Source organism: Anser cygnoides, chromosome 3, assembly GCF_040182565.1.
Source record: "Anser cygnoides isolate HZ-2024a breed goose chromosome 3, Taihu_goose_T2T_genome, whole genome shotgun sequence".
Lineage (NCBI taxonomy): Eukaryota > Metazoa > Chordata > Aves > Anseriformes > Anatidae > Anser > Anser cygnoides.
In genome coordinates, this window is record NC_089875.1 from 14,627,962 (window position 1) to 14,642,148 (window position 14,187).

At 47.2% G+C, this 14,187-nt stretch overlaps 1 protein-coding gene across 2 annotated transcripts in view; it reads left to right on the top strand.

Annotated features, from left to right (window-relative positions):
* Positions 1-14,187, top strand: part of ACSS1 (acyl-CoA synthetase short chain family member 1) — a 38,987-nt gene continuing 24,800 nt past the window's right edge. The window contains exons 1-2 of one of the 2 annotated variants that reach the window (XM_048079023.2): positions 1-318; positions 3,518-3,614. In XM_048079023.2, the coding sequence (XP_047934980.2) occupies positions 48-318; positions 3,518-3,614 (368 nt within the window). In that variant the 5' untranslated portion in view covers positions 1-47. Of the gene's footprint in view, positions 319-3,517; positions 3,615-9,005; positions 9,396-14,187 lie in introns of those variants that run through there. The other variant, XM_013194922.3, reaches the window with a different exon arrangement.

Sequence of the window (14,187 nt, forward strand, 5' to 3'; positions counted from 1 at the left end):
GGGTCCGGCAGCCGCGGGGCCCCGACGGCGGAGCAGGGCCGTGCCCCATGGCGCTGGCGCGGGTGCTGCGCTCCCTCAGCCGCCCGCTGCCCGGGGGCCGGCTCCCTGCCTACCGCCGCTGCGGAGGCGGCCCCGCTCAGCTCCCCCCCGGCGGCTACGGGGCATGGCAGGAGCGGGCCGCCCGCGACCCCGGCGCTTTTTGGGCCGAGGCGGCTCGGGGCTCGCTGCGCTGGGACAGCCCCTTCCACACCGCCTGCGAGGCCGGCCCGGACGGAGCCGGCGCCCGCTGGTTCCTCGGCGGCCGCCTCAACGTCTCCGGTAAGGCTGCCCCTGCCCCGGGGCCGCGGGGGCCGCCCTGGCGGCGGTGGTGGTGGTGGTGCCGGGCTGCCCTGCTCGCCTTCCTCCCCGGCAGCCTCGCCGAGAGCGCGGCCGGGGGCTCCTCGGTCACAGCCGCAGCCCCGCGGTGGAGCGGGACCCGCTCGTGTGGTGATGCTGCGCCCGCAGCTGCTCGGGGGCAGGGTGCTGGGTGCGGTGCCGGTGGGCAGGGCGGTGCGGCACGAGGAGCTGCAGCCGTTCAGCAGAAGCAGTTGAACTTCGGCAAGACCTGTTGCTTTTCGGCAGTTTCAGCTGGAGGCTGAACGTGAAGGGAACCGGAACCCGGTCCCTGTTCCTTGCTGTAGCTGTCCAAACTACCACTTTAGTTTATTTCGGGCCGTATCAGCCTTGTAGTCTCTTCGGTGCTGTGGGACGGCTTCGTCCAGTGAGACAAGCCCCAGCCCTACCTAGGGTATAACTCGGTGGCGAGGTCTTTTAATAGGGATGTATATTTCTGTATAAAGCCGCCTTGCTTTAGCCCAAAGGAGCAAACCCTCCTCAGATCTTCTAAAGAACACAGCCCTCCCCATGGGAGGATTCCCAGCTGGGTGATTCCCAAGGGAACAGAGCTGTTTGTGCAGCCCTGCTTCCAGCAAACAGCAGTCGGTCAGAAGGGAGATTTTAGCCAGACTTGTGTTTTCAGCCTTTCCCGTTGAAAGGAAGATCCTGGCTGAGCACAGAGGTTGTTTGGGATCCCTTATTTCATCTGTAGGGTGGAACCAGCACCTTCTTAATCCCATGTGGGTCAGATAAAATCCAGGTGTTTCTGGGTCCGATTTTAGATCGTGTCTTGCATCTGGTTCTTCTGCAGGCACTGAATGCCACTTATGTTTTCTCTGCATAGCTTGAAAAAAAAACAAGTCACAGACCACTGAAACACAGCTGCACAGAATTAAATGGTTTTGCTGTGGCTGTTTTTCTTCTTTTAAAGCACAATGGAGATGAATAGCATGGTACTCAGCCACTGAGCGGCTGGTTTTCTGCTAAGAGGCTCTAGTTTTGTCCCTTGATCTCTTGATTGGAACAGCGGATAAGAAAACACACAACAGCTCGGGTCCCTGATTCAGAACATCCTGTGTTCCCGTCTCCAAACGCAGCCGGGCTGCAGGCGCCTGTGTGACCTGCTGCTTTTTGCCCGGGGGAGACCTCGCGGTCGGACCTGCAGAGGCGTGAGATTCAGCACTTGGGGGTTTATCGCATTGTAACTCCTTTCCAGGAAAAGACCCCAACAAGCTACTGTACCTGCAAGGCACCGCGTTCTCAGGAGCGTGTCGTATTGAATTGTTTCTGTGTGCTTTTCCAAGCGGTGTCGAGGAGGCAAGAAAACATACGGAGAAGCCATTAGGGTGTAGCGGTAGGGGGCAGGTCACTAAGTTCTATTTTGCAAAATGAGTGAAAGGCACTTGTAATGTCAGGAAGGAAATAATCGCGTTTGGCCCCGATTCATCGGCCAGCTCTTACCGAGCAAAGAGCAGAAACTCTCACTGGGCTCACTTGAGGCTCGCTGTAACAGAAATACCCGCTGAAAGACAGCAGTGCTGGTCATAAGTATGAAATGCTGCTTGGGAAATGAATTTCTGTGAATGTGTTTTACCGTAATGTGGCGCAATACGGGTAATAAGGGTATTGCTGCAATGAGCACGGAGGTAGGAGTTGGTAAGGGTCCCAGAACAAACCACAGCAGATCTGATTACGTATGGATGGACGACAGAGGAAACCAGTGTATAACTCCTTAAAGCATTCCTCCTCAGAGCTTTTGTCCTCCCGTATTGTATTAAGAAATGAAGAAATTTTATCTTTTTTTTTTTTTTCAGTATTACAAAAAACAAGTGAAGGGTTTTTTTTCATATTTTTGAGATAGAGAGTTGTTCTTGTAGTGAAACATGCTGAATTCTGAGGTTATTTTATCTTCTGCTCATCTTCAGAGGCTCATTTCCACCTTATTTGTAGTGCTGTAAATCAGCTTTGATCGTAGAACAGCAGAAGCAGGCTCCAGGGCTGCAGTTCACTTAACCTTCACAAGTTTTGACAGAACAATAGGCAGCTTTCATTGCACCTAATTTATCTGGAAAAATAAAATCCTTCCTCACCAGTATTAATATCTTTAGGAAATATGATCTGAAACTCAGCATTTTTTTTTTCAGGGTTATCTCTGAGTTATACGGCAGTGTGCCTGACTGGTTTTTAATAATCATCTATTGAAATATCATAACTGCCTTTACAAGCGTATAATGAAGTACGTAATTGTAGTTTAGGCTTGAATTAAAATTTTACGAGGCTAATCTTTAATCATCAGACAAGTAGCTGCCGAACGTGCGGGCAGGTTTCTTGAGTGGATTCTTTAGAAGTTTTTTAAGGTGGGTACTCTCTGACCCTTCACTCAAACTTCACCTCACATAGTTGTTCGGGTCCGTTTTACCCCTGGTTGTTACATGGGGAGATGCACCATCAGAAGCTGTTTGCCCTTTGTATTTTAGGAGTTGTAGCACACAGCTTGAGACGTGTTCATCTTTCCCAGCTGTCTAGTAATGTATAGCTGTCTGTACTCTGTGTGTTTACACTAGATCCTAAAGTTTTAGATTATTTTCAGTTAGTGGAGATTCAGCCCTTCCAATTATACCTTGGAATAAAAATGCTTTGCGTGAGCTGTAATTAGAAAATCCAAATGATGCAGTGCTAAAAATGCAAGCTGGGGAAGACAAGTCTGTCAGATTTATGTGGTAAAATGCTGCTCTGGTGAGGAAAAGCATCAGAAGAGTGTCCTTCTTGTCTTTGCGCTGGCAGGAGCAGGGGAGAGATTTTTGGCTGGCTTAAGCACAGCTCCTCTGAGTGCCAGTGGAACTAAGCTGAACTGAATCAGGCAAGGCCTCTTGTGGAGATGTCATCTCTAAGGCAGCTGTACCAATTAAGTATGGTATTTGTTTTATTTGTACACGACAAATATGGCAAAGACAACTTTACTATTACTACAAATGCTGTCAGTGTAAAGGACAACTTCCCGATGTTTGAAATGAGTGGGTGGCTAGCTAGGTGGCTGATGAAGTTTCATCTTATGTTTACCTACTGTTATGCTTGACCGAGCTAAGTTTACAGTCCTCTTTGTGTGTTATTAGGCTTTGATTAAACTTCTGTTTTCTTACAGTAAATTGCTTGGATCAACATGTCGAAAAGTCTCCGGACAGAGTGGCTTTGATTTGGGAGAGAGACGAGCCTGGAACTGCAGTGCATGTCACGTACAGGTATGGCACCTTCTCTTCTTACAATGCCTGGTGGTGTGGTGGGACTAGGAGAAGAGTTGCTTCTCTGCACTCAGACCTTTGTGAAACTCTCCATTCTTCCAAGGTACTCCAGCACACGGGATATGCAGCCACAGCTTTTGGCATCGTGATGAGGTAGCTTCTGAAAAACGGAGTCTTGTTCCAACATAGACATGATATTCTTCCCTTGTCTTCTTCATGAGGGCTTCCTGATCTTATAAGTCTATAAAATAAACATTCTACACAGTCAGAAGCACAGTGGATGCAAATTAGTGGTAGTTACTGAGAATTTCAAATTCAGATCTGCCATCATCTGGTTTTGGTGTTAATCAGGCTTGCTTGTGGTTTCCCTGTCTCTAAGTGGGAGGTTTTAGAACAGAAAGACTTTTTTTTTCCTCCCTGGCTTATGTCTCAGCTGCCAGTTTTCTTTCTGAAGTGTCTGTGGCAAAAGTTCGGTGAGCAGCTTTCAGTTTCAGAACAGCAGCAAGTGTATTGGTGCAAACAACATCCTGTGTTGTTGGTTAATAGCATGATACTGAGTCTTTGCTAGAGGGGATTACAAGTTCCCTGTATTCTTCTTCCCCATCCCCAGTGCAGTTTAGAGCAACCTTGAGGCTGCTCGGAGAGATACCAACTTGTAATTGCTGCTATAGATAGTAGGGTTTGCTAGAATATGGCAGACTTCAGACATGTTTCTCTTCTCCTTGCTATGTGCCCTCACTTAGGAGACAGGACTGCCTGCAAAAATGCGTTTTACCTCATGTCTCCCTAGTAAGAATTAAAGGTTTCCCAGACCTGTATGTTCCTCAGTGGCTGTTTCAGGGAGCTAGAAGTTTGATATGCTGAACAAGAAAGCAGAGGAGATACAGGAAGTCCTGGCATCTGACTCTTTTACAAGATGTTTTCTGCAGTATGTTGATAGTTGGGATTTGTGTAACTTTTTGCCTATAAATAGCTTCCAGTAGTCTTGTCTTGTTCACCTTTGGCATTTATCAAAGCTCCTAAAAACATAACGTATTGGAGTGAAGAAGGTGGTCAGCAGGGAGAAATGAGTGTGCAAATAGCTTTGAGAGTTTGGTGTACCATACAGTGTGCTGTAACCAACTAGGTAGCTTTGCTAAACCTTTGAATTTTGTCCTTTTCATTCTGGTGGTATAAAGGTAAATCCAGGGTTTCTTCCAGAGTTTGGGGTGGTATATGTACTTCTACCTCCCTCTTCATGTCACATACGAAAATGGGGTACATTAGAGGTTGGAATTGGGTGACGTGCTTTGTGTTCTGATTAACTTGACAAGAGCAGCCCATTCGATAGCACAGCCTCATGGAAGGCAACTGTAGCCTCTCCCTTAGGCTGTGCTCCTTGAAATGTGCTGAGCTGCTCTGGGCCCTCCGTCTTCTCACGATCTCCAGAGGAACGAGAAGTCTGTTCTGCGCAGCAACAGAACTGTTTTTCTCTTGGCCTGTGGCATGCCAAAAATGTATTTGGAGAAAAGCATGTTCTCAGCCTGTGGATTTGTGATTGCAGTGTCTTGAAGACAAATAAGCCACATCTGGAAAATGTGCAGCCTTACAAAGATACAATAACAAGGAACCAGGAAGAAGAATATTCAGGTGAAAGACAAGCTGGCAACCTCTATTTCCAACCTTCTGCTTGTATTTGAGAGCCATGTTCCTTTTTCTTCCTTATACTTTTGGTGAGACGCGGTTGCGTTCTGGTGATAGAGTTTTTCAGGCGACGTTGGTCCTACAAAGTGGGTAAAACAGGTTGCTTGGTTTTTCTGCTCATCTTGTTATTGTCAGGAATAGATGTGTTGAAAACAGTGGTATTATACAGGTATATGCAGGGAGAGAATCAAAAGTTTAGCCTTGAAATAACAGCCTTTTCCTTGGGTTGCATTTCAAAGGTTTTATGTATGGCAGCAAGGTTTTTCAAGGCATGTTGGCATTGACATCCCCCTGAGGCTAAGTCTAGTTGAAAGATTTTTGCAGTAACATCTTGGTTTAGGCAGAAGTTTCGTGAGGGAAAGCAAGTCAGAAAAGGAGATGGTACTGTGATGCCCATTCAGTAATCCTCGGTGTGGCAGTGTGGCCTCTGCACATTAGCACAGGACAGGCCCAGCATGAGAAGAAGATGAAAGGGATACTGGATATCAGCAGTACCCAAATGCTGGTACCTGTGGCCGAGAAACTGCGGCCATTTCCTTAGGATTTGGATGCAGTGTTAATGGGATTGCATCCTTAGAATCATGCACTAGGAAGGTAAAGACTTTAATTTGGCCACTGCCTCATGGACAAGCTTTGGAGAAGGTCCTGGAATCTCAGCTGGGAGGTGCCCAGGGCTTAAGCGTTGAGAAGTACAAGGCTCTAGTTTGTTCCAGTATTGACTTGGCAAAGCTTGCTGCTATAAGCTTCTGCTCCTTATAGATAAGCATTGGGAGGCATGAGGGAAGATGTGGCTACTGGCATGGATGCTCTCTCTTCTCTTCTGTGGAGCTGTCAGCGGCAAGAAAACAGCCAAGTGTTGGCCCTGCTCCCATCACGGGCTGCAAAGGAAGCCAGCTGCTGTGCGAAAAAGGGGCCTGGAACAAGCTTGCTCCTCTGCGAGTAAGGGACAGGCCTCAATCGGCTGGGCCTCCTCCATGCATTGGTGAAAGATGCAGCTACATTGCAAAGTGCTGTCCCAGCTGGCTCATCATTAGGAGAAGCAAAGAGCTGGTGGGGCTGTACCATGAGCCCCAACCGTGACCGTGTGCCCGGTTCTTGGCAAGGTAGGTTGTGTTTATTGCACTGGTTTGAAGGGCTTTTTGCTACAATGGGAACTCAAACATGGCCTTATTGTTAAAGATACACAAAGCCTTGGGTGAAACATTTTAGTTTTTGCTTGAATGGTGATTGCTGTTCTTACAAGCTCAATTGTGATGAATCCGTGTCTTCCAATAAAATCCTCTGCTATAAAACTGAATTGCTCCTTTGGAGAGCCATCCTGACTCCTTGTTTGCCAGGCATAACAGGGTAGCCCCTGAGGGCAGTGCTAACCCAATAGAGGGTGCCTGGCTCCCAGAGCAGCCTCACCAACTGTCCTGCATCAGGGATGCTCAGTTAGCAGCTTTCACCAGCTAACACCAGTGTTTGATGCATCCCAGCTGCTGGAGATGTGATTAAGTGGCTCGAGAGCAGCAGGCTGCTCAGGTCACTGGCTCACACCGTTATTGTAAATGATCTTTCCACTGGTGAGCTGGTGTCCTGTCTCTCTATCTGATACATCTCAGCTGTTTTGGGAAGAAGTTCCCTTTCATCCTTTTTTCTCTTCTCTACATTTCTTTTTTTATCAAGCAGAAATCCATCTAAGTTTCAAGGATTGAATGAAGAGGCGGGAGACTTGTTTTGTACTACTTTGTGACAAAAGGGCGTGCATCTCTCCTGAGATTGGGTGGCTGCAGTCAGCAAAGGGGGAACAAATCATGCCATTGTTTTTATCAAGCAGTCTGGCTCTCTGGAGGCTAAACAACCATAAAATCATTGCTAGCACACCGGCGAAGTAGCAGTTGAACCACAGGAGTGTGCTGCTGTGAGCAGGCGGCTGAAACGATTGGCGAAGGGTTCAGCCTAGCTGGGAGTGTTTTGTGCTGCTCTGTGGATGTTGTCACGGCCCAGGAGATTTGAAACTTTGCAGAGGAGTTCCCCCAAGGCGCTGCCAAGCCTGGGTTTTAAAGTGTACTGTATTATCAAGTGAGTTATATAAGCAGGCACGGTTCATTGCTGGGTTACAGCCTCTATAAGCTCAACAACAGGGAATTTTAAAGACGGTAGCTAAAGCTATGCCAGACCTCTCCCTCTCTGGGGTTATTTATTCTCTTTGATGTTCCCTTGTTTCCTGCAGTACACATGATTTAGCCACCTGTGAGCAAGCATTCCCCAGCACTGCAATATCCAATGTTAAAAGCCTGAAAGAGAGAACTAATTAAGTAAATATCCTGCTAATTGGCTGATTCTCACTGTCAACCAGATCATAACTTTATCGGACTGTTCAAGACCAGGCGGTGCAATGAGTTACAGAGAAATTGTGCTAGTGTGGAGAGGGAGAGAGAGTCGCAGGGTTGGCCTGGGGGCACAGGGTGTGAACAAGTCATCCAGACAACTTGTGGCGTTGTAAAAATGGGTATCAGCAAGGGGGACCGTGCAAAGAGGTGGGTGTCAACAGAAAGCTTATTTACAGAGGAGCTCACGAGAGCCGTAGGTAAATTTTCAATATGTGACAATGCGTGGAGGGGAAATGGTTGGGCATCTTCAAGAGCTACGTCACAGCTATGCCTTTAATAAACACTGGTGTGGTGGTTCCTCAGCCAAAGGAGAAATGACTGAAATTGTGTTAGACGTTACAGCAGGGACGGAGGCTGGAAACCATGTGCAGGCTGGGTAGTGTGGAAGGTGTTTCTCATTGACACCATTTCCTTTCTTTCTAGTGTTGTAGTGGCTTCCTAAGTTGAACTTGCAAGTAAAATTTGTCCAGGCTTTAAGTTTTCCCCATCCTAGGCAGCTCAGGGACTTTTCACTTTGTCACCTGAAGAAAAAAATCACAAGGGCTTTTTCCTGCCTTGGGATCAGGATGTTTGAAAGAAGGCTGGAGGATTGTGCTTGGATTAGCAATTGAGCCTGTAGCCAAAAAGCCTCTCGTGTTGAGCTCTGTATTTTTTTAGTTATTCTCACTGAAGTGAAAGTATGATTTTTCCTTTTGGTGAAAAAAGAAATAAGTTTTCTCTGTTTAGCAAAAAGTGAGGGATATGGAGGGTTAAACTGAGGCACTGTTCACACAAGTTAAACCGAAGAGTGAGCAGATTTGTGCGTTATGCTTTTTGCCAGAACACTGAGCCAGGAAGAAGAGACAGGGTTTGCTTACAGGGGACTCAAACTTACATCTCAAATCATACCACCCTTGATGCTATCTATGATCGTGAGGTTCAGAGACACGCTTTGAATCTGACTGTTCCCCGGTAACTCGCACAGAGCAACAAACAGGAGGTGAGATGGGCTGAGAGATGCCCAGATCTTTTTTTTTTTTTTTAAACTACAAAACTAACCTATTTGGTGCATTTGACCTGAATTTGAAAATTCAGTTCATATAGTTCAAATTCAGTTCAAATAGTTTCCTCCTGATCCAAACTGTGGTTCCAGGAAATAAACTGGTGATTGCAAGAAATGTTCAACCCAGCCTTCGGACTGAGACAGCAGAGAACTTGGTTTGTGCCAAATCTGTTAACTTCAACAGACACTGTCAAAGCCCCTCCCTGTAGAGCATTGGGTATATTCGGAAAATAGAAAAGCTGCTTACTGAAGAAGGTCTTGATGCACTTTTTTGGATATAAAAAGAACTGGCTTGCTTTGTTTAGAAAGCTGCAGGCTGTCTTGCTGGATGTAGTGAAAGATAGCATCAGATTTCTTGGAAAAGGGTTCCCTTAAGAGAACTGCCAGAGAACTGTGTCAGAGAACTGCCAGTGAAGGCTTTTACAGGAGTTTTTGTTCAAGACATTGAGCGATGGGCTCTGGAAACGCAGGCGCTGCTGTATCTGGGGAGGATATGGGAAAAATGTGGTCTGGTATTTTCTGAACAGAGACGTCATAAAGATGGGGGAGAGAAGTGCTGCGTCTGTCGGATTAAACAGAACCACAGGAGTGGTCTGCTGGCTCTGCTGAGGGGCCAGTCTTGTAGACATGGTGCTGAGGAGTGATGCTGGGGTACCTGAGGAGAAGCCTGGGCAAAATACGGTGAGTCTCTAGGAGAGAACAGTACTAATGCTCAAAATCTTGCTTATGACTGTAAAGAAGCATGCCATAACAGTCTAATTTTATTACTCCAGATTTAATTATTACAGAAAGAGGAGGTTCTTTCTACGTGTTACCTTGACACCGCTTCTGTCCAGCTCCAGGTCTGCACTGCTGTTCCTGACCACGGTTGAGTCGTTTGCGTTGCAGGGTCTCCAGTGCCGGCCTGCACTCCATCTCTTGCCATCCCATGCCTGCCGCATCCTGAGTGTTTGCTTCTCAAGGCCTCGGTTATCGTATCGGACCCGTATTGCTTAGTGTGTTGCCTTAGTGTGGTAGGGCCATAAAACCGCGGTGGCGCCATTAAAAGATAACGAAAGATAAAACAAATTAGCCATAGTTACCTGGTAAGTTAGAAGAGTTGCTGTGACAGCTAAACCACATGAAACGAGGCTGCAGATAAATTAAAAAGGGTTCAGACAGAACAAGCCCCGAAAGCTTCATTCCTGAGGCCGTGCAAACTCGTTGTAAGACCCGGGGCCTTTTACTTTGAAGGGCAGCAGGGTATTAGAGCTACAGGGTAACAACGGGAGCAGGCTGCTCTATCCATGAAAGAAGATTGTTTTTCAGCAACTTGTAACATGAAGCAGCTATGTGAGGGGTTGTTCCAAAGCTTACGGAAATCAGCGAGCGTGGAGTGACTTGGGAGAGATCCAGCAGAGCAGCTCTGCAGCAGGGCGGTCATTGCTAACTTGGAGAGGGGATTTACGTCCAGTCCAGCCTCTCCCTGCTCACGTTTCTGGGAGCTGGCTCTATCCACAGAGCTCTTGTGCGTGGTGGTTAAGGCTGTCAGCGCGTCACCTACACCTTGAGCTGATACGTCACTGGGATAAGACCGGGTTTCCCTCTGATTTTGGAGGTGCTGAGTTGGAATAGGTTAATTAGGCCCATCTCTGCAGAGGTGGAGTGAGACCAGAGCTGGCACAGATCTGTTTGACATCCTGCTGTTTTGCAGTTTGTCTGCCTGTTTTTTGCCTGGCTGCATTTATGTGAAATCCATATTCCGCAGCTGTTTCTCTCCACACCTGCAATGCAATGAATGGCTTGGACTTGTGTGTGTTTTTAGTTGAAAGATGCTTTTTTTTTTTTTCTCTCCCTGAAAGCAAGTGCAGAATTCCTTCACATGTCACAGTTTTCACCTTCCCTGCTCATGTTCATTAATTCATCTACCATCTCCTGGCTTGTTGTCTATGCCTTGTCTCAAAATCTCCCTTTCCTGGTATCCTGTTCTTTCTCCTGCCTCACCTCCCGGGTCCAACTGGTTGCTGATTCCCCATATCTCAGCTCTACCTTGATACTTTATCAGCCAGAGTGGCTCTGTGTTTAGAGTCCCGCTGCCCAGCCTGCTCTCTTATTTGCCCTCGCTCTTTAAGCTCAGCTCTTGCAGGAGAGCTGCAGATGTTGTGCATTAGCTGACTCTGCAGTTTCTCAGCTTTCTCTTTTCAGAGGGGCAAGGCATTTCCTTTCGTTGCAGCGCGTTTCCTTCTCCAGCAGTTTGCTGTGCTGAGATCCTCCTGTTCGCCGCCAGGCCCGTGTTCAGGCAGTTTGTCCTCCCTGGCCCCTCTGCACGCCCAGCGACTTTGTGGCTCCCGGCTGCCTCTGCAGAGCGCAGTGCCCTGGTCAGCGCAGGCTGCTTGGGCGAGGGAATTGAAACGCTTTGGAGAGCGGGCAGCACTGCAAAGCACTGCTTGGGATTTTGCCTTGCTCTCTCTTCCCTTGTGGTTCGAAGAAGTAGCGTGCATCAGCTCCAAGCTTGTGGCCATCTTCTGTCTGTCACTGGCAAAGCCCTTCTAGGGTAGAAGCTTTCACTCGAAGCCTGTGCTTCCTCTACCTTTCCTTTGCACCCCTTTTTTTTTAGTGCAGGCAGAAGCTAAGTGAAGACGCCTTGCCTCGCACTCACAGGCTCCAGGTTGATGGTGTCTAGTTCTGTTCAACATCTGGTGTATGTTTTTGGTAGACGTACCTTGCTTCTCACACACCTGCTGCATTTAGATGGCAGGCAGATCCTCTCTTGTGCGCTTTCTGCCTGTGTTGGATGGCATTGCCCCTGCTTTTCTGCCTAGGGTGGGACAGTGCGGGTGCCAGGCCCTTGGAATTGCTCTCTGCCTTTTAAACTTGTATGCTGGAGCGATCACAATGCTGAGCTTGGCACCGGTAGCAGGTGAGGATAAAGGGCAAGGTTTCCTCCTGCTCAGTTCAGTTCTGTGGAATGGGATGGATCTTTCTCGCCCAATTCTTCAAGGCCCTATGCTCATTCCATCCTGAGATGTCTATGTTAAATATGGGAAAAGTGTAACCTGCTAGCACCTACTAATTACCTCTTCATTAGAGATGAAAATGTGCATGAAGGAGTGAGGGATTCCAGGGAGGGATTCCTAGCACAGTATTTCTGCCAACTCCCTTTTTTGAATTGGAGAGGAAGTTGCTGCTGTAGGAGCCAGAAGGCACAGCTGATATTCAGGGATTTGTGGAGGGAGGTCTTGGCTTCGCCTTCTCTTTTTTCCTTTGTGTCCATTCCCTCACGTGCTGCACTTTTAAGGGAGCAAAGCAGAGCATGACCTTCCAGTATAGCCCTTTTAGAGCATAAAGGACAAGGCAAAACAGATAGATCTGAGGATAAAGACTTGGTCCTTGTTTTCTGTCAGCGTGTTCACACGCTCTCATTAAGCAAATGTTAAATAGGGGTTAATAATTAAAAAATAACAATGAAGGTTTCTGCCATCACGATCACTGAGTCCTGCATAAGCCAGTGAAGTGCTGAATTGTTCAGAAAGGACGCCCTAGCTAGAGCTCTTTTGACATTTCTGTTCAAGAGAAAGAGGTTGCAGCTCTAGAAGCACTTGTGTATGTGCCATTACAGATAAGTCGTTTTTATTTCGCTTTCTCACAACTGCCTAACCGGGGCTTGTTTCACTTCCTGTTCTCCGCAGTTGAACAGCGGAGATACTCAGTTTTGTTTTGTCTCTTTAATATTTATGCGTGTTGATATTCTACTCTAATGCAGCATCAGACGAGTTCTGGAGAAGAGAATGTGACCTTTTAGGACAAGGCACAAAAATAAACGTTGGGTGGGAATTCATTATTGCATGGAGTTGATCAGTTCATGAACTTAGGAAAAATAAGCAAAATAGTACAGCTAATAGACTGTATTTATGTAGTTATTAACGCTGCGCGTGCTCATGAATCACTTGGAAAGAGTTACTGAACGTTGTTCTCATCTCTAGCTGTAAGAGATGAAGCTGAAACTCAATCCAGGGTAAAGCCTCTCCATACCTGCTTGCTATAGGGTTGCCATTTCTGTTGCCAGCTGCTGCCGGAGACCAGGTACTGCACCAGGTGAACCCCAGCACTGAGCGCTTCTGCCACCTCCGTGAGTTACTGTGCTTCAGGAGGGATCTATTTACGTAACGCTACAAGAACAGTCTTAAAATAAATAACACAAAGTGCTGTGGCTGGGATTCAAGGCTCATTTTCGTTATCTTCCAAAGGACAGCGGTGGGTGGTATCCCTCCAGCTATCACTGGATCTGTCCGTATACTTTCTCTTTGGTTGTCACTTCGCTGCCCTCGCAATGCAGGTGGAGTTTTATCCAAAAGTTATTCTCAGCCCACGTTGTTTGTTTTTTTTTTTTTTTTAAATGTCATTTCCAAAGTGGTGCTCTTGGGCTTTGCCTATTTCCAACATGTGTTGGTTTTAAAAAAAGAAGCAAAACAATTTTTGATTGACCAAAACAACGTTTCATTTTATTTTCAGCGTAGCTACCACCTGAAAACTGTTTTTTTTTTTTGTTCATTTTTCGCAGCTGTGGCCAGCTCTGGGAGATAAGCACACACTGGTAGATTCATGCTTTACAGCTGATTTTGGTATGGAGACCCCCAAATACATTTGCCTGATCACTGCTCTCCTGACCTCATAGATCGACATCAACACTGAGTGCAAGCACTCCAGTGTTGCTCTAATTAGAGCAAACCAGCAATGATCAGATTAACTTCGTTTGCACTGTGCTTATAGACAAACTGCAAAAGCAAAACAGAGAGTTAAAGCACGTAGGACAGTGATAATATGGCATAAATTAGAGAAATCAATAATGGAAATTACTGCTCGATAAATACATCAGTCCAGCCAGAGGCAAGACATTTGAGAGAAATACGTTGGTTTTAAGTAAAGCTGCAGCTCTCTCTCCAGCTACTGTGTGAACTGTACAGTGAATTAGCAGCTCTGGGAACTGAAGTCCCTTTTATGCAGAGAAAAACTGTCTTATTCCTGGGCATGCTGAGCTTTTGGTAGGGGTAGGAGGGGAGCACCTCCGTGCTGGGACTGCGGGCAGCCAGAGTTGGCTGTGCTGTTGGTGCTGCAAAGAGACCGCATCCCTTCCGCAAACGGGCTGAGACCAGGCGCCTGTTCCACGAGGCTTAGCACACGCTGGGCTGCTGGCAGCTACTTTTGGATGCAATCAACTTTCCATTACCTGTGGGGAGAGGACGTGCGCCTGATTTCCCGCACCGCTGGCGGCCACGGTCCAGTGCTGTCGAGGGTGCTGCAGAGGCCAACCAGCTCCTGCCTGCCCAGATGCTCTGGCAACGGCTGCTGCAGGGAAACCTTCAGCATTTAGCAAAGTGGAAGTCTCCAAGTTTGCTCCCTGGGACTTGTTTAAAGGTAGTTTGCCTTATCCCTGCTTTCGCTCTGTTTGAATAAAGCAGTTATCCCTGCGTGCCACAGAGGTGATGTGATTTTG